The sequence below is a fragment of the Cynocephalus volans genome, chromosome 16, assembly GCF_027409185.1.
Source record: "Cynocephalus volans isolate mCynVol1 chromosome 16, mCynVol1.pri, whole genome shotgun sequence".
Taxonomy (NCBI): Eukaryota; Metazoa; Chordata; class Mammalia; order Dermoptera; family Cynocephalidae; genus Cynocephalus; species Cynocephalus volans.
This window is the reverse complement of record NC_084475.1, coordinates 720,842-747,202: the sequence shown is the minus strand read 5'-3', so window position 1 is coordinate 747,202 and position 26,361 is coordinate 720,842. Positions and strand designations below refer to the sequence as shown.

The 26,361-nt window shown below is 55.0% G+C and overlaps 2 protein-coding genes and 2 non-coding genes across 4 annotated transcripts; all 4 read left to right on the top strand.

The window, feature by feature from the left end:
• The first annotated feature begins 761 nt into the window (after positions 1–761).
• On the top strand, positions 762–952 carry LOC134365384 (U2 spliceosomal RNA). Its single transcript, XR_010022085.1, has one exon. It is a non-coding gene; the product is annotated as a U2 spliceosomal RNA (small nuclear RNA).
• A 792-nt stretch (positions 953–1,744) lies between these two features.
• Positions 1,745–7,726, top strand: LOC134365058 (uncharacterized; the record flags this gene model as incomplete). The annotated part of the gene is given in 4 exon segments (XM_063081254.1): positions 1,745–1,801; positions 4,109–4,184; positions 6,781–7,530; positions 7,533–7,726. Coding segments are annotated over 4 exon segments (1,077 nt in total), but the record flags the coding sequence as incomplete, so codon positions are not given.
• Positions 7,727–7,774: 48 nt separating this feature from the next.
• Positions 7,775–10,719, top strand: LOC134364848 (uncharacterized). Its single transcript, XM_063081024.1, has 2 exons — positions 7,775–9,568; positions 9,884–10,719. The coding sequence occupies exons 1-2, from the start codon at positions 7,934–7,936 to the stop codon at positions 10,214–10,216; spliced, it is 1,968 nt and encodes a 655-aa protein (XP_062937094.1). The 5' UTR covers positions 7,775–7,933; the 3' UTR covers positions 10,217–10,719.
• An 11,359-nt stretch (positions 10,720–22,078) lies between these two features.
• Positions 22,079–22,269, top strand: LOC134365381 (U2 spliceosomal RNA). Its single transcript, XR_010022081.1, has one exon. It is a non-coding gene; the product is annotated as a U2 spliceosomal RNA (small nuclear RNA).
• The last annotated feature ends 4,092 nt before the right edge of the window (positions 22,270–26,361 follow it).

The following is a 26,361-nucleotide window of genomic DNA, read 5'->3' as shown; positions in this document are numbered from 1 at the left end:
CACGGTCGCCCGGTGAGCTCCTGTGGGGCTCCCTAAACTCCAGGAGGCAGGCACTAAGGTATCCAGGTATCCCCTTCTCAGCTGGGGAAACCGAGACTGGGGAGGTCTAAGGAGTTTCCCAAACTCCCCCGCTGACGGAGCGCGAGTTGGGCAGATCAGGGCGGCGACCCCTCTCTGCCGCCCTTGGCGGGGGCGGGGGCGGGGGGGGGGCCGGACCCGCGATCCTGACTCTCGGCGCTGGGCTCCTCCTTCGGTCAGGGAAGTCCTGTTCCCTCCCCTAACTCAGCAGGGTAACCCCTCCTCCCCCTCGCCCCGCACCCCCACCGCCCGCTTTCTTCAGCAGAGGTCGGGCCACTCTGCGCCGACAGTCTCCCTCCCGGCCCGCAGCTCAGATCCCCTTCGCTCAGTCTTTAAGGCAGGTCGGTACAGACCAGGAGCCGGGCCCCGGCACCCAGCTTCCGCGGCAGCGCGTCAAGGCGGTCCTGAGGGTGGAGTCCGTGGCAGTGGCCACGCCTCCCAGAGGCAGAATGGGCGGGGCATGGAAATGAGAACGGGGCTTCAGCCGCGGAACCGCCGTAGGAGAAAGGGATGTAAAAGGTGTCTTTTCCAAGGCAGAGCATCAGATATGCGCGGAGGGGCGCAGCGTTTTGCACAGGCCTGTGACAAAGCGAAGGAGGCAGACGGCGACGGTGTGGTTGGTCACCGTGAGCTAAAGATGGGTAAGGGAGAGGCGGCAGGTGGCGAGGGGCGGCGGGGCGGGCATCGCTTCTCGGCCTTTTGGCTAAGATCAAGTGTAGTATCTGTTCTTATCAGTTTAATATCTGATACGTCCTCTATCCGAGGACAATATATTAAATGGATTTTTGGAGCAGGGACGTGGAACGGGAGCTTGCTCCGTCCAGTCCACGCATCGGCCTGGTATTGCAGTGCCTCCGGGCGCGGTGCACTCCTCCGGGGACAAGAACGTTGGTGACCCAAGATGAGAGATGGCGGGGACGGGTTGCGGAGTGTTGAGGGGCTGATAGCTGCGGAGGCCTCCCCCCTGTTGCCCGCCCACCCGGCGAGCGGGGACCAGGCCCGCGGGGCGCTGCCGCTTGGCGTGGTCGGCGCTTCGGCCCGCTCTTTGCGTGCGCCGGGAGAGGGAAGCTGCTGCCGAGGTCACGCCCGGCGCTGCGCTCCCACCTAGGACCTGGGGCGGGTGGGGGGGCTCCGACCTGCTGCCGTCGCCGTCGCCAGGCTCGACACGTCCCTCGTTCCCATCTTTTCTTTCATCAACTGGGGAGGTCCCGTCTGTCCTCTCTCTGCCTCTTCTCCACATGCTCTCTTCCTATTGCTGCGCACACCTACCTATCCCTACTGCTCTCCTCGGGGGCTTGTCTGTGTCTCTTCTCTCCCACATCGCCTCAGCCTGTACTACCTGGGTGGCGGGAGCACGTGGACTTGCTGCTGATTTCGGCTTGCAGACCCTTCTCCTACCACCCTTAAAAGCCAAACGACAACGCTGGCTCTGCGTCTCCTGGCTTCGGGCTCTACTCCCCCCTCCCCCCCCACGGCCCTTCCCGTTGCACTCGGGACGGATTCTGGCTTCTCGGGGTTTCTCTAACGGTACGCCTGTCCTCATGTTTCCTGATTTCAACGTCCACGTACAAAGTACGAGCCCAGCAGGCAGTTCGGTGCCAAGAGCCATGAAGATCCACCCGGACGGAACGCGGGCAAAAATGATGAGCCGGCTGTTCCCGGCGTTATGTTCCACGGCGTGAAAGCCAAAACACGATTCGTGACACCTGTTAACGACGGCCGGGTAGACTTGAACAAAAACTCAACGGGGGCCACGGTGATAGGTTATAGGGACGCTGCAACGGGATCGTGCAGTGTGGGAAACAGGTTGGACCCTAACCCTAACTCCAACGAGGACGAGGACGAGTGGTTACAGCCAAGGAAGTGGGGTGGGGGTGGGGGTGGGGGGGGCTGGGGGGGTGTCAGTGGTTGAAAAAGTACTAAGAGGAAAGAAACATCGGGGGGGGGGGGGCGGTAAGAGGGATATCTGCTAGACGGACTCCGACTCCGTAGAATTGTTGCGGAAGGCAAGCCAGGGTGATAAGAGACCAGGAGGGAGGATTTTCACTGAACTGGTTTGGCGGGTTTCTTGCTCAAACTGGATCCTACGAGGACAGAGCGGGAAACCCAAGGTCAAGCCTACTCAGAATGGACCCAGAGGAGCCTGATTCAAGTTTTGGTCAAAGGACAGAGGCTTGGTGGACAGTTCCCAAAAGGAGGGGGCCCATCGCACCACACGGGGCCACGTGGGGAGGCACGTGGGTCAGTCGGGAGTCAGAAGAAGTAAAGGAGAAACGATGTCTCAGGGCCTTTATCGTGGGTAGGGCGTGTGTGGGGGACGGGAGTGGGGGTGGCACGGGAGGTCGGAGGAACGATTGGGTGAGAGCCAGGGTAGGCAAGTCCGAGCAATTTATTTGATTGGTTGGTTTGCATAGGATGGGCCCATTGCAGGCAAGTCGTCTGCTGTCTCCAGAAATGAGCTGGCCTTGGGAAGGGAAGGCTCTCCCTTGGCCAGCCAGGCAGGCCCCCGACATACGACAGCATCATAAAATACAGAAAATAAGAGAGAGAGACTACGGAACAACAATTTGTCGCGTGATTTCAAATAGCTCATAGAGAGGACTTGAAGTGTTCCCGACACAAAGAAATGACGAATGTTTGAGATGATGGGTATGCCCGTTACCCTGATTCGATGGGTGCACGTTGTACGCATGTACCCAAATATCACAACATACCCCATGAATGTACACAATCATTACGTGTCGATTAAGAAAACTAAATTTGGTAAGATGGCGGGGGGGGGGTGGAGAGAGAGAGAGAGAGAGAGAGAGAGAGAGAGGAATACAGAAAATTAAATACATGATCCATACAGTTGGTAATAATTTTATGTGACCTTTTTGACTCGGGAAGAGAGCAGGGACATGTACCTCTGAGAGCAAAGCATCTCTCCCCTCCCCCCCAGGTCAGATCCAAATGAGTGTTATCAATTAGGGTTTATTCCTTCAATAAACACTTATTGGATCACGACTATGTGCTAAGACCGAGTGACAGGTGCACAGGTAGAACAAAGACAAGACAGGCCCTACCCTGAGAGAGTTTACTGTCACGGTGGGTCCACACGCCTAGGCCGAGATCCCTCGTTCCTGAAAACGATTTCTTCTCATGACGTGTCGTCAGCAGAATATAACCTCAACTGAGAGCGGGCATTAACGAACATTTCTCCTGCTTCTTGCAAATATTCACATAATGGGATGCAGAAGTACTAACGTTTGATTCTAGGGTGCGGCTGTGGGCCCCGTGGGGGTGTTTCATAGTCCACAGTCCATATTTCTAGAATCTGGAAAAGTCTGAAATCCAAAATATATCTGGCCCTGAGGATCCAGCGTGGGGGTGAGGGAGGATAAACTGTGAGACCTTGTGGAGTGCCTGAGGGAGGCCGAGGAAAAACAAGACTTCGGGAAGAAAACTTGAGGGGCCCTCAGCTCTGGCGGCCGAGGAGAGGAATGTCCAGGGAATGGCTCAAGAGAGGGCCTGGTTGGGTCCGCCCGGCCTCACCTCTTGCCGCACGCGGGGAGGTGAAGCACAGGAGATGACGTCCTGGCTGTTGACGTCCCCGTTCCACAGACGGGGAGCTGAGCGAGGCAGAAGGGACTCACCCGAGGTTCCTCCCCTTGTGTGTGTTCTGAAGGCTAGGCCCCATGCCGGACGTTTCTCACCATCTCTGGGATAATGTCTGATAATTCCTCATTCTCTCCTTGTCTCCAATGTACCGATCACGGATTGAACCCAGAGGGCTGGAATGAGGAGCCCCGCGTTCACAGGGTGAGTCACGAGGCCGGTAAGCGGTCGACAGAGGGTGGGCTCTTTGTGCGTCTGTGCCCTCGACCGATGCACTTAGACGGCCTGCTGCGTTCCTGCCTCCCTGCAGACAGCCCTGCGTCTCACGGGCTCAGCCGCACGTTGTCTCACGGCCGGCCCGACACACCAGAACCAAGTCTTTCACTCTAGGCGAGGACTTTCCCGGGCTCCGTGCTCTCTCCTCGCTCCACAGGCGAGTTTAGCGGCGGTGAAGGCTGCGGACGCTGGCGCCAGCCACCCAGCCAGCCGGCCGGCCAGCCCAGGGCGAGGTTCCAGTCCTGCCTCTCCCACTCACTCACTAGCTGTGTGGTCTTGGGCGAGGCGCTTAAGGCGTCTCCACACACACCTTGAAGGAAGTGCTTTTTACAAGGGTATAGGGAAAGTACAGCCAAGAGGGCAGGTCTGAGATATCTGCAGTTATGCACCTGGGCCCCAGCCCGGAGCCAAGGGCGGATAGTTCCCAGAAATAGACAAGTCAGTTAAAGTTTCAAGAGTGCCCCTCAGCTGTTTCAAGGACTCCCACTTGACCGAAGTTCACCCCTGGCTTGATTTAAACTAACCAATTACCTTGCTTCTCGCTTCTGTACCCGCGCTTTTTGCTATAAAAAGGACCCAGGAGCTCTACTCGGCGCGCCAGTCTTTCGAAAGACTGAGTCGCCCGGGTACCTGTGTGTTCAATAAACCTCTTGTTTTTGCATCCGAAGCCGTGGTCTCGCTGTTCCTTGGGAGGGTCTCCCTGAACTGACTGACTACCCACTGCGGGAGTCTTTCATTTGGGGGCTCGTCCGGGATAGGAGACCCCCACCCAGGGACCACCGACCCACCAACGGGAGGTAAGCTGGCCAGCAGTCGTTCTGTGTCTCGTTTCTGTGTCTCGTCTCTGTGTCTGACTCAGTGATTTCGACTGTCTTTTCTGAGCGCGCGCATTTTGGTTTCAGTTTGTTCCGGGTTAGTCGCTCTGGGAGCGAAGTGCGGGTAGCGAACAGACGTGTTCGGGGGCTCGCCACCCGGCAATCCTGGGAGACGTCCCAGGATCAGGGGAGGACCAGGGACGCCTGGTGGACCCCTTGGCAGAGGATTATTGTGTTTTGGTCTCACCGCGTCTCGGGAGGCGCGCTCTGCCATCGGACTCTTTCTTCTATTTCTACGGCACTCGGTCTCGTCGCCGTTTCTGGTTTCTTTTTGTCTTAGTTGTGATAGGTCTTTGCGTCGTCGTTCCCCTATTGGAAATTTTCGAGATGGGGCAAAGTGCCCTTACGCCCCTCTCCCTTACTCTAGATCATTGGAAAGATGTCAAAGCCAGGGCTCACAATCTGTCCATGGAGATCAAAAAAGGAAAATGGCAGACTTTCTGTTCGTCTGAGTGGCCCACATTCGGCGTAGGTTGGCCGCCAGAGGGAACCTTTGATCTTACTGTCATTTTTGCAGTTAAAAAGATTGTTTTTCAGGAGACCGGAGGACACCCGGACCAGGTTGCCTGTGTCGTGGTATGGCAAGACCTCGCCCAGAATCCCCCTCCCTGGGTGCCACCCTCCAGCAAAGTCGCTGTTGTTTCGGGATCAGAAAATACTCAAAGGCCACCTACAAGGAAGCCTTCCGCCCCTCCCCAACCCCCCGTCCTCCCGACACCAGATGACCTATTTACTCTCTCTGAAACCCCACCTTACCCGGCGGCTCCGCTGCCCCCTCTGGCCCCTCAGGGAAACAGATCGGCACCAGGCCGAGCGCCCGGTGATCCTAGCCCTGAGGGACCGGCTGCGGGGACTAGGAGCCGCCAACCTCGCAGTCCGAGAGACGGCTCCGGTCCTGACTCCACCGTAGCTTTGCCCCTCCGAGCCATAGGGCCCCCAGCTGAGCCTAATGGCTTGGTCCCTCTACAGTATTGGCCTTTTTCCTCAGCAGATCTTTACAATTGGAAGTCTAACCACCCGTCTTTTTCTGAAAAACCAGCAGGACTCACGGGACTTCTTGAGTCCCTTATGTTCTCTCACCAGCCCACTTGGGACGATTGCCAACAGCTACTCCAGATCCTCTTCACCACTGAAGAGCGAGAAAGGATTCTTCTGGAGGCCCGCAAGAACGTTCTCGGGGACAACGGGGCCCCTACACAACTCGAGAACCTCATTAATGAGGCCTTCCCCCTCAATCGACCTCAATGGGATTACAACACGGCCGAAGGTAGGGAGCGTCTTCTGGTCTACCGCCGGACTCTAGTGGCAGGTCTCAAAGGGGCAGCCCGGCGCCCCACCAATTTGGCTAAGGTAAGAGAGGTCTTGCAGGGACCGGTAGAACCCCCCTCGGTTTTCTTGGAACGCCTGATGGAGGCATATAGGAGATACACTCCGTTTGACCCCTCTTCTGAGGGACAGCAGGCGGCAGTTGCAATGGCCTTCATCGGACAGGCAGCCCCAGATATCAAGAAAAAGTTGCAGAGGCTAGAGGGGCTCCAAGATTATTCCTTACAAGATTTAGTGAGAGAGGCAGAAAAGGTGTACCACAAGAGAGAGACAGAAGAGGAAAAACAAGAAAGAGAAAAAAGAGAGACAGAAGAGAGAGAGAGACGGCGCGATAGGCGCCAAGAAAAAAACTTGACTAGGATTTTGGCCGCAGTGGTAGGTGAAAGAGGGTCTAGAGATAGGCAGACAGGGAACCTGAGCAACCGGGCAAAGAAAACACCTAGGGATGGAAGACCCCCTCTAGACAAAGACCAATGCGCGTACTGTAAAGAGAAGGGTCACTGGGCAAGAGAATGTCCCCGGAAAAAGAACATCAGAGAAGCCAAGGTTCTATCCCTAGATGACTAGGGGAGTCGGGGTTCGGACCCCCTCCCCGAACCTAGGGTAACACTGACTGTGGAGGGGACCCCCATCGAGTTTCTGGTCGATACCGGGGCTGAACATTCGGTGTTGACCCAACCCATGGGGAAGGTAGGGTCCAGGCGGACAGTCGTAGTAGGAGCAACCGGCAGCAAAGTCTACCCCTGGACCACACAAAGACTTTTAAAGGTTGGACATAAACAAGTGACCCATTCCTTTTTGGTCATACCTGAGTGCCCTGCTCCTCTGTTGGGCCGGGACATTCTGACCAAACTAAAGGCCCAAATCCAGTTTTCTACAGAGGGCCCACAAGTAACATGGGGAGATCACTCTACCATGTGCTTGGTCCTAAACCTAGAAGAAGAATACCGGCTGTATGAAAAGCCGGCCTCTCCCTCCATCGACCCATCCTGGCTCCAACTTTTTCCCACCGTATGGGCAGAAAAGACAGGTATGGGACTGGCCAATAACGTCCCACCAGTAGTAGTAGAGCTGAAATCGGGTGCCTCACCGGTGGCCGTCCGACAGTATCCAATGACTAAAGAAGCCCGGGAAGGCATCAGACCCCACATCCAAAGGTTCTTAGACCTAGGGGTCTTAGTGCCCTGCCAGTCGCCCTGGAACACCCCTCTGCTACCAGTAAAAAAGCCAGGGACCAATGACTATCGGCCAGTCCAAGACTTGAGAGAAATTAACAAAAGGGTGCAAGACATTCATCCCTCAGTCCCAAACCCATACAGCCTCCTGAGTTCCCTTCCGCCTAGTCACACTTGGTACTCAGTCTTGGATCTCAAGGATGCCTTTTTTGCCTCAAACTACACCCCAACAGCCAGCCACTGTTCGCGTTCGAGTGGAGAGACCCAGAAAAAGGTAACGCTGGTCAGCTGACCTGGACACGGCTGCCACAGGGGTTCAAGAACTCACCCACTCTCTTCGACGAGGCCCTCCACCGGGATTTAACTCCTTTTAGGGCTCTCAACCCCCAGGTCACATTACTCCAATATGTGGACGACCTCCTGGTGGCGGCTCCCACATATGAAGGCTGCAAAAGAGGGACACAAAAGCTCTTGCAGGAACTGAGTAAGTTGGGGTACCGGGTATCAGCTAAAAAGGCCCAGTTATGCCAGAAAGAGGTCACCTATTTGGGGTACCTGCTCAAGGAGGGAAAAAGATGGCTGACCCCGGCCCGGAAAGCTACAGTTATGAAGATCCCTACTCCCACAACCCCCAGGCAGGTCCGCGAATTTCTGGGTACTGCCGGATTCTGCAGGCTCTGGATTCCTGGGTTTGCTTCCCTGGCTGCACCCTTGTACCCTCTGACAAGGGAAAACATTCCTTTTACCTGGACTGAAAAGCATCAAAAGGCTTTCGACCACATAAAAGAAGCCTTGCTGTCTGCCCCCGCTTTGGCTCTCCCAGACCTCACCAAACCATTTACTCTATACGTAGATGAAAGAGCCGGTGTAGCCCGAGGAGTGCTTACTCAGACCCTAGGACCATGGCGACGGCCAGTAGCTTATCTATCAAAAAAACTGGATCCAGTGGCCAGTGGGTGGCCAACCTGCCTAAAAGCGGTTGCTGCAGTGGCACTCCTCCTCAAAGACGCTGATAAGTTAACCTTGGGGCAAAATGTGACTGTGATTGCTTCCCACAGCCTCGAAAGTATTGTGCGGCAGCCCCCCAATCGGTGGATGACCAATGCCAGAATGACTCATTACCAGAGTTTGCTGCTAAACGAAAGGATATCTTTCGCGCCCCCTGCTGTCCTGAACCCAGCTACCCTACTACCAGTCGAGTCAGAATCCACCCCAGTACACCAATGCTCAGAAATCCTTGCTGAAGAAGCTGGGACTCGACGGGACCTGAAGGACCAGCCATTGCCCGGAGTGCCTGCCTGGTATACAGACGGTAGCAGCTTCATTGTGGAAGGTAAGCGGAGAGCAGGGGCCGCCATCGTAGATGGCAAACGGACGGTATGGGCAAGCAGCCTGCCAGAAGGGACATCAGCCCAGAAGGCCGAGCTAATCGCCTTGACGCAGGCATTACGCCTAGCCGAAGGAAAAAACATCAACATCTACACGGACAGCAGGTATGCTTTTGCCACTGCTCACATTCATGGGGCAATATATAAACAGAGGGGACTGCTCACTTCGGCTGGAAAAGACATTAAAAACAAAGAAGAAATTCTGGCTCTGCTAGAGGCCATTCACCTCCCTAAGCAGGTCGCCATTATCCACTGCCCGGGCCACCAGAGAGGAAATAACCCTGTGGCGGCCGGGAACCGGAGGGCCGACGAGGCTGCAAAACAAGCCGCCCTGTCGGTCAGGGTGCTAGCAGAAACTATAAAGCTTCAAGAGCCAATCGAGCCTGCTCAAGCTAGGACCAAGCCAAGAGAGCTCACTCCTGACCAGGGAAAAGAATTCATTCAGCGGTTACATCAGCTAACACACTTAGGACCAGAAAAGCTCCTTCAACTAACGAGCCGCACCAGCCTCTCCATCCCGAATCTCCGGTCCACCGTTCAAGAAGTCGCCAATCGGTGTCCGGCTTGTGCCATGACTAATGCGACTACCACCTACCGAGAGACCGGAAAAAGACAACGGGGAGATCGACCCGGCGTATACTGGGAAGTAGACTTTACAGAGGTAAAGCCTGGCCGGTATGGGAACAGGTATCTGCTAGTATTTGTAGATACTTTCTCTGGATGGGTAGAAGCTTTCCCTACCAAAACTGAAACGGCCCTGACTGTATGTAAAAAGATACTAGAAGAAATCCTGCCCCGTTTCGGGATCCCTAAGGTGATCGGGTCAGATAATGGCCCAGCCTTTGTTGCTCAGGTAAGCCAGGGACTGGCCACACAACTGGGAATAAATTGGAAATTACATTGTGCGTATAGGCCCCAGAGCTCAGGTCAAGTAGAGAGAATGAATAGAACCATCAAAGAGACCTTAACTAAATTGGCCTTAGAGACCGGTGGAAAAGACTGGGTGGCCCTCCTTCCCTTAGCGCTGTTCAGAGCCAGGAATACCCCTGGCCAGCTTGGTCTGACCCCTTATGAAATCCTCCACGGGGGACCCCCCCCCATACTTGAGTTGGGAGGAACACTGGGTCCCGATGATAACTTTCTTCCTGTCTTATTTACTCACTTAAAGGCTTTAGAAGTTGTAAAAACCCAGATCTGGGACCAGATCAAGGAGGTATACGAGCCAGGTGCCGTGGCCATCCCTCATCCGTTCCAGGTCGGAGACCAAGTGCTGGTCAGACGCCATCGACCCAGCAACCTTGAGCCTCGGTGGAAAGGCCCGTATCTGGTATTGCTGACCACCCCGACCGCAGTAAAAGTTGATGGCATCGCTGCCTGGGTCCATGCTTCCCATCTCAAGCCTGCACCACCCCCGGCACCAAACGAGACCTGGGAGCTGGAAAGGACTGATCATCCTCTTAAGCTGCGTATTCGGCGGCGGAAAAATGAGTCCACCGGGTAAGAACCCCCACCGGCCTGTGATCCTCACCTGGAAGGTACTGTCCCAAACTGGAGAAGTTGTCTGGACCAAACAGGCTACCCAGCCTCCTTGGACTTGGTGGCCCGATCTTAAACCTGATGTATGTGCCCTGGCGGCGGGTATTGAAACCTGGGATATCCCGGGATCCAGTGTATCGGCCTCCAAGGCCCAGATCAGACCCCCTGATTCAGACTATACAAAAGCTTATAATCAGATCACCTGGGGGGTCCCAGGGTGCAGCTATCCCCGAGCTAGAAACAGGCTTGCCGCTTCCCCCTTCTACGTGTGCCCCCGGGATGGCCGGACCCTTTCAGAAGCTAGAAGGTGCGGAGGGCTGGAATCCCTATATTGCAAAGAATGGGGTTGTGAAACCACGGGGACAGTCTACTGGGGACCTAGTTCCTCATGGGACCTCATAACTGTAGAACGTAACGGTAGCAGTAAAAGCTGTGACAACTCCGGCTGGTGTAACCCCCTTAAAATAAAATTCCAGAGATTGGGCACAAGGAAGAACCTGGGGACTAAGGTTCTATTTGACGGGAAACGATCCAGGTGTACTGTTCACCATTCGCCTAGATATCACCAATATGCCAACTGTGGCAGTGGGCCCCGACCCCGTCCTTGCAGAACAGGGACCTCCTAGCAACAAGCTGTTCCCAATGACTAGCAGGCAACCCCCCGCGGCACAAAGGAGCACTGCTACACAGAGCCTCCTATCACCAGGCACTCTACCCCCCACCACGGGTGACAGGCTCTTTGGTCTTGTACAGGGGGCCTTCCTAGCTCTAAATGCCACCAACCCGAACGCCACAGAGCATTGCTGGCTCTGTCTGGCCATAAGCCCCCCCTACTATGAAGGAATAGCCTTTTTGGGAGAGGCCAATTATACCAGCGCCGAGAGTTGCCGTTGGGGGACCCAGGGAAAGCTTACTCTCACAGAGGTCACAGGACAAGGGTTATGTATAGGAACAATACCTTCTACCCATCAACATCTTTGCAACCAGACCCTATCCATCAATTCCTCCGGGGACCATCAGTACCTTCTCCCCTCCAACCATAGCTGGTGGGCTTGCAGCACCGGTCTCACCCCTTGCGTTTCCCTCTCAGTTTTTAATCAGTCTAAGGATTTCTGTGTCCAGGTTCAGCTGATTCCTCGCATCTATTACCATCCTGAAGAAACTTTGTTGCAGGCCTATGACAACCCTCATCCCAGGTTTAAGAGAGAACCTCTCACACTTACCCTAGCTGTCCTACTGGGAATTGTGGCAGGTATAGGTACCGGCTCGGCTGCTCTGATTAAAGGACCTATAGACCTCCAGCGGGGCCTAACCGAGCTCCAGACTGCCATGGACACTGACCTCCGGGCCCTCCAGGATTCAGTCAGCAAGTTAGAGGACTCATTGACTTCTCTATCTGAGGTAGTACTCCAAAATAGGCGAGGCCTTGACTTACTGTTTTTAAGAGAGGGAGGCCTCTGCGCGGCCCTCAGAGAGGAGTGCTGTTTTTATGTAGACCATTCAGGTGTGATACGAGACACCATGGCCAAACTCAAACAAAGACTAGATAAAAGACAGTTAGAGCGCCAAAAAGATCAAAACTGGTTTGAAGGTTGGTTCAATAGCTCCCCTTGGTTCACTACCCTACTATCAACCATCGCCGGGCCCCTAGTACTCCTTCTTCTGTTGCTCATTCTGGGGCCCTGTGTCATCAATAGGTTAGTCCAATTCATCAATGATAGGGTAAGTGCAGTTAAGATTCTGGTCCTTAGGCAAAAATACCAAACCTTAAATGGCGAAGATAACTTTTAATTCCGCTCTAAGATTAGAGCGATCCACAAGAGAAATGGGGGAATGAAGGAAGTGCTTTTTACAAGGGTATAGGGAAAGTACAGCCAAGAGGGCAGGTCTGAGATATCTGCAGTTATGCACCTGGGCCCCAGCCCGGAGCCAAGGGCGGATAGTTCCCAGAAATAGACAAGTCAGTTAAAGTTTCAAGAGTGCCCCTCAGCTGTTTCAAGGACTCCCACTTGACCGAAGTTCACCCCTGGCTTGATTTAAACTAACCAATTACCTTGCTTCTCGCTTCTGTACCCGCGCTTTTTGCTATAAAAAGGACCCAGGAGCTCTACTCGGCGCGCCAGTCTTTCGAAAGACTGAGTCGCCCGGGTACCTGTGTGTTCAATAAACCTCTTGTTTTTGCATCCGAAGCCGTGGTCTCGCTGTTCCTTGGGAGGGTCTCCCTGAACTGACTGACTACCCACTGCGGGAGTCTTTCAACCTGACGTCAGCTCCGTGGGTCTGCAGCGAAGAAAAGGCCTCAGGACAGCACCTGGCGCAGACGATCGATGTTACCTGTCGTCAGTCGGCAGGCAACACAGCTTGTCCAGGCTGGGTGTCTTTAGGGTTACTGTGACCGATGAGGCCAAGGTCGTGAAGAAAGAACTTTTTAAGCTAGCCGTAGTAACGCCATTTTGCAAGGCACAAAACATTACCCTGGTTAAAAGTCCCTAGCATAGGAAAAGTACAGCCTGAGGTTGAGACCAGATAACGAACAGGATATCTGTGGTTATGCACCTGGGCCCCGGCCCGAGGCAAAGGGCGGATAGTTCCCAGAAATAGACAAGTCAGTTAAAGTTTCAAGAGTGCCCCTCAGCTGTTTCAAGGACTCCCAACAGTTTCCAGGGTGCCCCTCAGCTGTTTCAAGGACTCCCACCAGTTTCCAGGGTGCCCCTCAGCTGTTTCAAGGACTCCCACATAACCGAAGCTCACCCGCGCTTATTTGAACTGACCAATTAAACTCGCTTCTCGCTTCTGTACCCGCGCTTTTTGCTATAAAAAGGACCCAGGAGCTTCACTCGGCGCGCCAGTCTTCCAAAAGACTGTGTCGCCCGGGTACCCGTGTGTTCAAATAAACCTCTTGCTGTTTGCATCCGTCTTCGTGGTCTCGCTGTTCCTTGGGAGGGTCTCCCTGAACTGACTGACTACCCACTTTGGGAGTCTTTCATTTGGGGGCTCGTCCGGGATCGGAGACCCCCACCCAGGGACCACCGACCCACCAACGGGAGGTAAGCTGGCCAGCAGTCGTTCTGTGTCTCGTTTCTGTGTCTCGTTTCTGTGTCTAATCCTGTGACTCTGACTGTCTTTCTGAGTGCGCGCATTTTGGTTTCAGTTTGTTCCGGGTTAGTCGCTCTGGGAGCGAAGTGCGGGTAGCGAACAGACGTGTTCGGGGGCTCGCCACCCGGCAATCCTGGGAGACGTCCCAGGATCAGGGGAGGACCAGGGACGCCTGGTGGACCCCTTGGCAGAGGATTATTGTGTTTTGGTCTCACCGCGTCTCGGGAGGCGCGCTCTGCCATCGGACTCTTTCTTCTATTTCTACGGCACTCGGTCTCGTCGCCGTTTCTGGTTTCTTTTTGTCTTAGTTGTGATAGGTCTTTGCGTCGTCGTTCCCCTATTGGAAATTTTCGAGATGGGGCAAGGTGCCCTTACGCCTCTCTCCCTTACTCTAGATCATTGGAAAGATGTCAAAGCCAGGGCTCACAATCTGTCCATGGAGATCAAAAAAGGAAAATGGCAGACTTTCTGTTCGTCTGAGTGGCCCACATTCGGCGTAGGTTGGCCGCCAGAGGGAACCTTTGACCTTTCTGTCATTTTTGCAGTTAAAAAGATTGTTTTTCAGGAGACCGGAGGACACCCGGACCAGGTTGCCTATGTCGTGGTATGGCAAGACCTCGCCCAGAATCCCCCTCCCTGGGTGCCACCCTCCAGCAAAGTCGCTGTTGTTTCGGGATCAGAAAATACTCAAAGGCCACCTACAAGGAAGCCTTCCGCCCCTCCCCAACCCCCCGTCCTCCCGACACCAGATGACCTATTTTCTCTCTCTGAACCCCCACCTTACCCGGCGGCTCCGCTGCCCCCTCTGGCCCCTCAGGGAAACAGATCGGCACCAGGCCGAGCGCCCGGTGATCCTAGCCCTGAGGGACCGGCTGCGGGGACTAGGAGCCGCCAACCTCGCAGTCCGAGAGACGGCTCCGGTCCTGACTCCACCGTAGCTTTGCCCCTCCGAGCCATAGGGCCCCCAGCTGAGCCAAATGGCTTGGTCCCTTTGCAGTATTGGCCTTTTTCCTCAGCAGATCTTTACAATTGGAAGTCTAACCATCCTTCTTTTTCTGAAAAACCAGCAGGTCTCACGGGACTTCTTGAGTCCCTTATGTTCTCTCACCAGCCCACTTGGGACGATTGCCAACAGCTACTCCAGATCCTCTTCACCACTGAAGAGCGAGAAAGGATTCTTCTGGAGGCCCGCAAGAACGTTCTCGGGGATAACGGGGCCCCTACACAACTCGAGAACCTCATTAATGAGGCTTTCCCCCTCAATCGACCTCAATGGGATTACAACACGGCCGAAGGTAGGGAGCGTCTTCTGGTCTACCGCCGGACTCTAGTGGCAGGTCTCAAAGGGGCAGCCCGGCGCCCCACCAATTTGGCCAAGGTAAGAGAGGTCTTGCAGGGACCGGCAGAACCCCCTTCGGTTTTCTTAGAACGCCTAATGGAGGCCTATAGAAGGTACACTCCGTTTGAACCCTCTTCTGAGGGGCAGCAGGCTGCGGTCACAATGGCCTTCATCGGCCAGTCAGCCCCAGACATTAAAAAAAGGTTACAAAGACTAGAGGGGCTCCAAGACCTTTCCTTACAAGACTTAGTAAAGGAGGCAGAAAAGGTGTACCACAAGAGAGAAACAGAAGAAGAAAGACAGGAAAGAGAAAAAAAAGAGACAGAAGAGAGAGAGAGGCGGCGTGATAAACGCCAAGAAAAAAATTTAACTAGGATTTTGGCCGCAGTGGTAGGTGAAAGAGGGTCTAGAGATAGGCAGACAGGGAACCTGAGCAACCGGGCAAAGAAAACACCTAGGGATGGAAGACCCCCTCTAGACAAAGACCAATGCGCGTACTGTAAAGAGAAGGGTCACTGGGCAAGAGAATGTCCCCGGAAAAAGAACATCAGAGAAGCCAAGGTTCTATCCCTAGATGACTAGGGGAGTCGGGGTTCGGACCCCCTCCCCGAACCTAGGGTAACATTGACAGTGGAGGGGACCCCCATCGAGTTTCTGGTCGATACCGGGGCTGAACATTCGGTGCTGACCCAACCCATGGGGAAGGTAGGGTCCAGGCGGACAGTCGTAGTAGGAGCGACCGGCAGCAAAGTCTACCCCTGGACCACTCAGAGACTTTTAAGGGTCGGACATAGGCAAGTGACCCATTCCTTTTTGGTCATACCTGAGTGCCCTGCTCCTCTGTTGGGCCGGGACATCCTGACCAAACTAAAGGCTCAAATCCAGTTTTCCACAGAGGGCCCACAAGTAACATGGGGAGATCACTCTACCATGTGCCTGGTCCTAAACCTAGAAGAAGAATACCGGCTGTATGAAAAGCCGGCCTCTCCCTCCATCGACCCATCCTGGCTCCAACTTTTTCCCACCGTATGGGCAGAAAAGACAGGTATGGGACTGGCCAATAACGTCCCACCAGTAGTAGTAGAGCTGAAATCAGGTGCCTCACCGGTGGCCGTCCGACAGTATCCAATGACTAAAGAAGCCCGGGAAGGCATCAGACCCCACATCCAAAGGTTCTTAGACCTAGGGGTCTTAGTGCCCTGCCAATCGCCCTGGAACACCCCTCTGCTACCAGTAAAAAAGCCAGGGACCAATGACTATCGGCCAGTCCAAGACTTGAGAGAAATTAACAAAAGGGTGCAAGACATTCATCCCACGGTCCCAAATCCATACAGCCTCCTGAGTTCCCTTCCGCCTAGTCACACTTGGTACTCAGTCCTGGATCTCAAGGATGCCTTTTTTTGCCTCAGACTACACCCCAACAGCCAGCCACTGTTCGCGTTCGAGTGGAGAGACCCAGAAAAAGGTAACACAGGTCAGCTGACCTGGACACGGCTGCCACAGGGGTTCAAAAATTCTCCCACTCTCTTCGACGAGGCCCTCCACCGAGATTTAGCTCCTTTTAGGGCTCTCAACCCCCAGGTCATATTACTCCAATATGTGGACGACCTCCTAGTGGCAGCTCCCACATATGAAGGCTGCAAAAGAGGGACACAAAAGCTCTTGCAGGAACTGAGTAAGTTGGGGTACCGGGTATCAGCTAAAAAGGCCCAGTTATGCCAGAAAGAGGTCACCTATTTGGGGTACCTGCTCAAAGGGGGAAAAAGATGGCTGACCCCGGCCCGGAAAGCTACAGTTATGAAGATCCCTACTCCCACAACCCCCAGGCAGGTCCGCGAATTTCTGGGTACTGCCGGATTCTGCAGGCTCTGGATTCCTGGGTTTGCTTCCCTGGCTGCACCCTTGTACCCCCTGACAAGGGAAAACATTCCTTTTACCTGGACTGAGGAGCATCAAAAGGCTTTTGACCACATAAAAAAAGCCTTGCTGTCTGCCCCCGCCTTGGCTCTCCCAGACCTCACCAAATCATTTACTCTGTACGTAGATGAAAGAGCCGGTGTAGCCCGAGGAGTGCTTACTCAGACCCTAGGACCATGGCGACGGCCAGTAGCTTATCTATCAAAAAAACTGGATCCAGTGGCCAGTGGGTGGCCAACCTGCCTAAAAGCGGTTGCTGCAGTGGCACTCCTCCTCAAAGACGCTGATAAGTTAACCTTGGGGCAAAATGTGACTGTGATTGCTTCCCACAGCCTCGAAAGTATCGTGCGGCAGCCCCCCAATCGGTGGATGACCAATGCCAGAATGACTCATTACCAGAGTTTGCTGCTAAACGAAAGAATATCTTTCGCGCCCCCTGCTGTCCTGAACCCAGCTACCCTACTACCAGTCGAGTCAGAATCCACCCCAGTACACCAATGCTCAGAAATCCTTGCTGAAGAAGCTGGGACTCGACGGGACCTGAAGGACCAGCCATTGCCCGGAGTGCCTGCCTGGTATACAGACGGTAGCAGCTTCATTGCGGAAGGTAAGAAGAAAGCAGGGGCCGCCATCGTAGATGGCAAACGGACGGTATGGGCAAGCAGCCTGCCAGAAGGGACATCAGCCCAGAAGGCCGAGCTAATAGCCTTGACGCAGGCATTACGCCTAGCCGAAGGAAAAAACATCAACATCTACACGGACAGCAGGTATGCTTTTGCCACTGCTCACATTCATGGGGCAATATATAAACAGAGGGGACTGCTCACTTCTGCTGGAAAAGACATTAAAAATAAACAAGAAATTCTGGCTCTGCTAGAGGCCATTTACCTCCCTAAGCAGGTCGCCATTATCCACTGCCCAGGCCACCAGAGAGGAAATAACCCTGTGGCGGCCGGGAACCGGAGGGCCGACGAGGCTGCAAAACAAGCCGCCCTGTCGGTCAAGGTGCTAACAAAAACTACAAAGCTTCAAGAGCCAATCGAGCCTGCTCAAGCTAGGACCAAGCCAAGAGAGCTCACTCCTGACCAGGGAAAAGAATTCATTCAGCGGTTACATCAGCTAACACACTTAGGACCAGAAAAGCTCCTTCAACTGGCAAGCCGCACCAGCCTCTCCATCCCGAACCTCCGGTCCACTGTTCAAGAAGTCGCCAATCGGTGTCCAGCTTGCGCCATGACTAATGCGGCTACCACCTACCGAGAGACCGGAAAAAGACAACGGGGAGATCGACCCGGCGTATACTGGGAAGTAGACTTTACAGAGGTAAAGCCTGGCCGGTATAGAAACAAGTATCTGCTAGTATTTGTAGATACTTTCTCTGGATGGGTAGAAGCTTTTCCTACCAAAACGGAAACGGCCCTGACTGTATGTAAAAAGATACTAGAAGAAATCCTGCCCCGTTTCGGGATCCCTAAGGTGATCGGGTCAGATAATGGCCCAGCCTTTGTTGCTCAGGTAAGCCAGGGACTAGCCACACAACTGGGGATAAATTGGAAATTACATTGTGCGTATAGGCCCCAGAGCTCAGGTCAAGTAGAGAGAATGAATAGAACCATCAAAGAGACCTTAACTAAATTGGCCTTAGAGACCGGTGGAAAAGACTGGGTGGCCCTCCTTCCCTTAGCGCTGTTCAGAGCCAGGAATACCCCTGGCCAGTTCGGTCTAACTCCCTATGAAATCCTCTACGGGGGACCCCCCCCCATACTTGAGTTGGGAGAAACACTGGGTCCCGATGATAATTTTCTCCCTGTCTTATTTACCCACTTAAAGGCTCTAGAAGTTGTGAAGACCCAGATTTGGGACCAGATCAAAGAGACATATCAGCCCGGTACCATAGCTGTCCCCCACCCGTTCCAGGTCGGAGACCGAGTGCTGGTCAGACGCCATCGACCCAGCAACCTTGAGCCTCGGTGGAAAGGCCCGTATCTGGTATTGCTGACCACCCCGACCGCAGTAAAAGTTGATGGCATCGCTGCCTGGGTCCATGCTTCCCATCTCAAGCCTGCACCACCCCCGGCACCAAACGAGACCTGGGAGCTGGAAAGGACTGATCATCCTCTTAAGCTGCGTATTCGGCGGCGGAAAAATGAGTCCACCGGGTAAGAACCCCCACCGGCCTGTGATCCTCACCTGGAAGGTACTGTCCCAAACTGGAGAAGTTGTCTGGACCAAACAGGCTACCCAGCCGCCTTGGACTTGGTGGCCCGATCTTAAACCTGATGTATGTGCCCTGGCGGCGGGTATTGAGACCTGGGATATCCCGGGATACATAGCATCGGGCTAGGCCCAGATCAGACCCCCTGATTCAGACTACACAAAAGCTTATAATCAGATCACCTGGGGGGTCCCAGGGTGCAGCTATCCCCGAGCTAGAAACAGGCTTGCCGCTTCCCCCTTCTACGTGTGCCCCCGGGATGGCCGGACCCTTTCAGAAGCTAGAAGGTGCGGAGGGCTGGAATCCCTATATTGCAAAGAATGGGGTTGTGAAACCACGGGGACAGTCTACTGGGGACCTAGTTCCTCATGGGACCTCATAACTGTAGAACGTAACGATAGCAGTAAAAACTGTGACAACACCGGCTGGTGTAACCCCCTTAAAATAAAATTCACAGAGAAAGGAAAAAATTCCAGAGATTGGGCACAAGGAAGAACCTGGGGACTAAGGTTCTATTTGACGGGAAACGATCCAGGTGTACTGTTCACCATTCGCCTAGATATCACCAATATGCCAACTGTGGCAGTGGGCCCCGACCCCGTCCTTGCAGAACAGGGACCTCCTAGCAACAAGCTGTACCCAATGACTAGCAGGCAACCCCCCGCGGCACAAAGGAGCACTGCTACACAGAGCCTCCTATCACCAGGCACTCTACCCCCCACCACGGGTGACAGGCTCTTTGGTCTTGTACAGGGGGCCTTCCTAGCTCTAAATGCCACCAACCCGAACGCCACAGAGCATTGCTGGCTCTGTCTGGCCATAAGCCCCCCCTACTATGAAGGAATAGCCTTTTTGGGAGAGGCCAATTATACCAGCGCCGAGAGTTGCCGTTGGGGGACCCAGGGAAAGCTTACTCTCACAGAGGTCACAGGACAAGGGTTATGTATAGGAACAATACCTTCTACCCATCAACATCTTTGCAACCAGACCCTATCCATCAATTCCTCCGGGGACCATCAGTACCTTCTCCCCTCCAACCATAGCTGGTGGGCTTGCAGCACCGGTCTCACCCCTTGCGTTTCCCTCTCAGTTTTTAATCAGTCTAAGGATTTCTGTGTCCAGGTTCAGCTGATTCCTCGCATCTATTACCATCCTGAAGAAACTTTGTTGCAGGCCTATGACAACCCTCATCCCAGGTTTAAGAGAGAACCTCTCACACTTACCCTAGCTGTCCTACTGGGAATTGTGGCAGGTATAGGTACCGGCTCGGCTGCTCTGATTAAAGGACCTATAGACCTCCAGCGGGGCCTAACCGAGCTCCAGACTGCCATGGACACTGACCTCCGGGCCCTCCAGGATTCAGTCAGCAAGTTAGAGGACTCATTGACTTCTCTATCTGAGGTAGTACTCCAAAATAGGCGAGGCCTTGACTTACTGTTTTTAAGAGAGGGAGGCCTCTGCGCGGCCCTCAGAGAGGAGTGCTGTTTTTATGTAGACCATTCAGGTGTGATACGAGACACCATGGCCAAACTCAAACAAAGACTAGATAAAAGACAGTTAGAGCGCCAAAAAGATCAAAACTGGTTTGAAGGTTGGTTCAATAGCTCCCCTTGGTTCACTACCCTACTATCAACCATCGCCGGGCCCCTAGTACTCCTTCTTCTGTTGCTCATTCTGGGGCCCTGTGTCATCAACAGGTTAGTCCAATTCATCAATGATAGAATAAGTACAATTAAAGTCCTGGTTCTTAGACAAAAATATCAGACTATAGATAATGAAAATAACTTTTAACTCCGCTCTAAGATTAGAGCTATCCACAAAAGAAATGGGGGAATGAAGAAAGAACTTTTTAAGCTAGCCGTAGTAACGCCATTTTGCAAGGCACAAAACATTACCCTGGTTAAAAGTCCCTAGCATAGGAAAAGTACAGCCTGAGGTTGAGACCAGATAACGAACAGGATATCTGTGGTTATGCACCTGGGCCCCGGCCCGAGGCAAAGGGCGGATAGTTCCCAGAAATAGACAAGTCAGTTAAAGTTTCAAGAGTGCCCCTCAGCTGTTTCAAGGACTCCCAACAGTTTCCAGGGTGCCCCTCAGCTGTTTCAAGGACTCCCACCAGTTTCCAGGGTGCCCCTCAGCTGTTTCAAGGACTCCCACATAACCGAAGCTCACCCGCGCTTATTTGAACTGACCAATTAAACTCGCTTCTCGCTTCTGTACCCGCGCTTTTTGCTATAAAAAGGACCCAGGAGCTTCACTCGGCGCGCCAGTCTTCCAAAAGACTGTGTCGCCCGGGTACCCGTGTGTTCAAATAAACCTCTTGCTGTTTGCATCCGTCTTCGTGGTCTCGCTGTTCCTTGGGAGGGTCTCCCTGAACTGACTGACTACCCACTTTGGGAGTCTTTCAGTCGGACTGCCTTACGGTTTCACAAGCACGACCCCTTCACGGGAACCTCGTGGGACGCTAAGACCCACATTCCAGACGACTAAGCCACGGTCGCCCGGTGAGCTCCTGTGGGGCTCCCTAAACTCCAGGAGGCAGGCACTAAGGTATCCAGGTATCCCCTTCTCAGCTGGGGAAACCGAGACTGGGGAGGTCTAAGGAGTTTCCCAAACTCCCCCGCTGACGGAGCGCGAGTTGGGCAGATCAGGGCGGCGACCCCTCTCTGCCGCCCTTGGCGGGGGCGGGGGCGGGGGCGGGGGGGGGGGCCGGACCCGCGATCCTGACTCTCGGCGCTGGGCTCCTCCTTCGGTCAGGGAAGTCCTGTTCCCTCCCCTAACTCAGCAGGGTAACCCCTCCTCCCCCTCGCCCCGCACCCCCACCGCCCGCTTTCTTCAGCAGAGGTCGGGCCACTCTGCGCCGACAGTCTCCCTCCCGGCCCGCAGCTCAGATCCCCTTCGCTCAGTCTTTAAGGCAGGTCGGTACAGACCAGGAGCCGGGCCCCGGCACCCAGCTTCCGCGGCAGCGCGTCAAGGCGGTCCTGAGGGTGGAGTCCGTGGCAGTGGCCACGCCTCCCAGAGGCAGAATGGGCGGGGCATGGAAATGAGAACGGGGCTTCAGCCGCGGAACCGCCGTAGGAGAAAGGGATGTAAAAGGTGTCTTTTCCAAGGCAGAGCATCAGATATGCGCGGAGGGGCGCAGCGTTTTGCACAGGCCTGTGACAAAGCGAAGGAGGCAGACGGCGACGGTGTGGTTGGTCACCGTGAGCTAAAGATGGGTAAGGGAGAGGCGGCAGGTGGCGAGGGGCGGCGGGGCGGGCATCGCTTCTCGGCCTTTTGGCTAAGATCAAGTGTAGTATCTGTTCTTATCAGTTTAATATCTGATACGTCCTCTATCCGAGGACAATATATTAAATGGATTTTTGGAGCAGGGACGTGGAACGGGAGCTTGCTCCGTCCAGTCCACGCATCGGCCTGGTATTGCAGTGCCTCCGGGCGCGGTGCACCCCTCCGGGGACAAGAACGTTGGTGACCCAAGATGAGAGATGGCGGGGACGGGTTGCGGAGTGTTGAGGGGCTGATAGCTGCGGAGGCCTCCCCCCTGTTGCCCGCCCACCCGGCGAGCGGGGACCAGGCCCGCGGGGCGCTGCCGCTTGGCGTGGTCGGCGCTTCGGCCCGCTCTTTGCGTGCGCCGGGAGAGGGAAGCTGCTGCCGAGGTCACGCCCGGCGCTGCGCTCCCACCTAGGACCTGGGGCGGGTGGGGGGGCTCCGACCTGCTGCCGTCGCCGTCGCCAGGCTCGACACGTCCCTCGTTCCCATCTTTTCTTTCATCAACTGGGGAGGTCCCGTCTGTCCTCTCTCTGCCTCTTCTCCACATGCTCTCTTCCTATTGCTGCGCACACCTACCTATCCCTACTGCTCTCCTCGGGGGCTTGTCTGTGTCTCTTCTCTCCCACATCGCCTCAGCCTGTACTACCTGGGTGGCGGGAGCACGTGGACTTGCTGCTGATTTCGGCTTGCAGACCCTTCTCCTACCACCCTTAAAAGCCAAACGACAACGCTGGCTCTGCGTCTCCTGGCTTCGGGCTCTACTCCCCCCTCCCCCCCCACGGCCCTTCCCGTTGCACTCGGGACGGATTCTGGCTTCTCGGGGTTTCTCTAACGGTACGCCTGTCCTCATGTTTCCTGATTTCAACGTCCACGTACAAAGTACGAGCCCAGCAGGCAGTTCGGTGCCAAGAGCCATGAAGATCCACCCGGACGGAACGCGGGCAAAAATGATGAGCCGGCTGTTCCCGGCGTTATGTTCCACGGCGTGAAAGCCAAAACACGATTCGTGACACCTGTTAACGACGGCCGGGTAGACTTGCACAAAAACTCAACGGGGGCCACGGTGATAGGTTATAGGGACGCTGCAACGGGATCGTGCAGTGTGGGAAACAGGTTGGACCCTAACCCTAACTCCAACGAGGACGAGGACGAGTGGTTACAGCCAAGGAAGTGGGGTGGGGGTGGGGGTGGGGGGGGCTGGGGGGGTGTCAGTGGTTGAAAAAGTACTAAGAGGAAAGAAACATCGGGGGGGGGGGGCGGTAAGAGGGATATCTGCTAGACGGACTCCGACTCCGTAGAATTGTTGCGGAAGGCAAGCCAGGGTGATAAGAGACCAGGAGGGAGGATTTTCACTGAACTGATTTGGCGGCTTTCTTGCTCAAACTGGATCCTACGAGGACAGAGCGGGAAACCCAAGGTCAAGCCTACTCAGAATGGACCCAGAGGAGCCTGATTCAAGTTTTGGTCAAAGGACAGAGGCTTGGTGGACAGTTCCCAAAAGGAGGGGGCCCATCGCACCACACGGGGCCACGTGGGGAGGCACGTGGGTCAGTCGGGAGTCAGAAGAAGTAAAGGAGAAACGATGTCTCAGGGCCTTTATCGTGGGTAGGGCGTGTGTGGGGGACGGGAGTGGGGGTGGCACGGGAGGTCGGAGGAACGATTGGGTGAGAGCCAGGGTAGGCAAGTCCGAGCAATTTATTTGATTGGTTGGTTTGCATAGGATGGGCCCATTGCAGGCAAGTCGTCTGCTGTCTCCAGAAATGAGCTGGCCTTGGGAAGGGAAGGCTCTCCCTTGGCCAGCCAGGCAGGCCCCCGACATACGACAGCATCATAAAATACAGAAAATAAGAGAGAGAGACTACGGAACAACAATTTGTCGCGTGATTTCAAATAGCTCATAGAGAGGACTTGAAGTGTTCCCGACACAAAGAAATGACGAATGTTTGAGATGATGGGTATGCCCGTTACCCTGATTCGATGGGTGCACGTTGTACGCATGTACCCAAATATCACAACATACCCCATGAATGTACACAATCATTACGTGTCGATTAAGAAAACTAAATTTGGTAAGATGGCGGGGGGGGGGGTGGAGAGAGAGAGAGAGAGAGAGAGAGAGAGAGAGGAATACAGAAAATTAAATACATGATCCATACAGTTGGTAATAATTTTATGTGACCTTTTTGACTCGGGAAGAGAGCAGGGACATGTACCTCTGAGAGCAAAGCATCTCTCCCCTCCCCCCCAGGTCAGATCCAAATGAGTGTTATCAATTAGGGTTTATTCCTTCAATAAACACTTATTGGATCACGACTATGTGCTAAGACCGAGTGACAGGTGCACAGGTAGAACAAAGACAAGACAGGCCCTACCCTGAGAGAGTTTACTGTCACGGTGGGTCCACACGCCTAGGCCGAGATCCCTCGTTCCTGAAAACGATTTCTTCTCATGACGTGTCGTCAGCAGAATATAACCTCAACTGAGAGCGGGCATTAACGAACATTTCTCCTGCTTCTTGCAAATATTCACATAATGGGATGCAGAAGTACTAACGTTTGATTCTAGGGTGCGGCTGTGGGCCCCGTGGGGGTGTTTCATAGTCCACAGTCCATATTTCTAGAATCTGGAAAAGTCTGAAATCCAAAATATATCTGGCCCTGAGGATCCAGCGTGGGGGTGAGGGAGGATAAACTGTGAGACCTTGTGGAGTGCCTGAGGGAGGCCGAGGAAAAACAAGACTTCGGGAAGAAAACTTGAGGGGCCCTCAGCTCTGGCGGCCGAGGAGAGGAATGTCCAGGGAATGGCTCAAGAGAGGGCCTGGTTGGGTCCGCCCGGCCTCACCTCTTGCCGCACGCGGGGAGGTGAAGCACAGGAGATGACGTCCTGGCTGTTGACGTCCCCGTTCCACAGACGGGGAGCTGAGCGAGGCAGAAGGGACTCACCCGAGGTTCCTCCCCTTGTGTGTGTTCTGAAGGCTAGGCCCCATGCCGGACGTTTCTCACCATCTCTGGGATAATGTCTGATAATTCCTCATTCTCTCCTTGTCTCCAATGTACCGATCACGGATTGAACCCAGAGGGCTGGAATGAGGAGCCCCGCGTTCACAGGGTGAGTCACGAGGCCGGTAAGCGGTCGACAGAGGGTGGGCTCTTTGTGCGTCTGTGCCCTCGACCGATGCACTTAGACGGCCTGCTGCGTTCCTGCCTCCCTGCAGACAGCCCTGCGTCTCACGGGCTCAGCCGCACGTTGTCTCACGGCCGGCCCGACACACCAGAACCAAGTCTTTCACTCTAGGCGAGGACTTTCCCGGGCTCCGTGCTCTCTCCTCGCTCCACAGGCGAGTTTAGCGGCGGTGAAGGCTGCGGACGCTGGCGCCAGCCACCCAGCCAGCCGGCCGGCCAGCCCAGGGCGAGGTTCCAGTCCTGCCTCTCCCACTCACTCACTAGCTGTGTGGTCTTGGGCGAGGCGCTTAAGGCGTCTCCACACACACCTGACGTCAGCTCCGTGGGTCTGCAGCGAAGAAAAGGCCTCAGGACAGCACCTGGCGCAGACGATCGATGTTACCTGTCGTCAGTCGGCAGGCAACACAGCTTGTCCAGGCTGGGTGTCTTTAGGGTTACTGTGACCGATGAGGCCAAGGTCGGACTGCCTTACGGTTTCACAAGCACGACCCCTTCACGGGAACCTCGTGGGACGCTAAGACCCACATTCCAGACGACTAAGCCACGGTCGCCCGGTGAGCTCCTGTGGGGCTCCCTAAACTCCAGGAGGCAGGCACTAAGGTATCCAGGTATCCCCTTCTCAGCTGGGGAAACCGAGACTGGGGAGGTCTAAGGAGTTTCCCAAACTCCCCCGCTGACGGAGCGCGAGTTGGGCAGATCAGGGCGGCGACCCCTCTCTGCCGCCCTTGGCGGGGGCGGGGGCGGGGGGGGGGCCGGACCCGCGATCCTGACTCTCGGCGCTGGGCTCCTCCTTCGGTCAGGGAAGTCCTGTTCCCTCCCCTAACTCAGCAGGGTAACCCCTCCTCCCCCTCGCCCCGCACCCCCACCGCCCGCTTTCTTCAGCAGAGGTCGGGCCACTCTGCGCCGACAGTCTCCCTCCCGGCCCGCAGCTCAGATCCCCTTCGCTCAGTCTTTAAGGCAGGTCGGTACAGACCAGGAGCCGGGCCCCGGCACCCAGCTTCCGCGGCAGCGCGTCAAGGCGGTCCTGAGGGTGGAGTCCGTGGCAGTGGCCACGCCTCCCAGAGGCAGAATGGGCGGGGCATGGAAATGAG

Excerpts from the sequence above, each read along its gene's own strand:
- LOC134364848 (XM_063081024.1), top strand. The coding sequence starts at position 7,934 with ATGAAGATCCCTACTCCCACAACCCCCAGGCAGGTCCGCGAATTTCTG. Across the intron at positions 9,569-9,883 it reads GCCCAGCCTTTGTTGCTCAG|GCTTTAGAAGTTGTAAAAAC; the intron begins GTAAGCCAGGGA and ends ACTCACTTAAAG.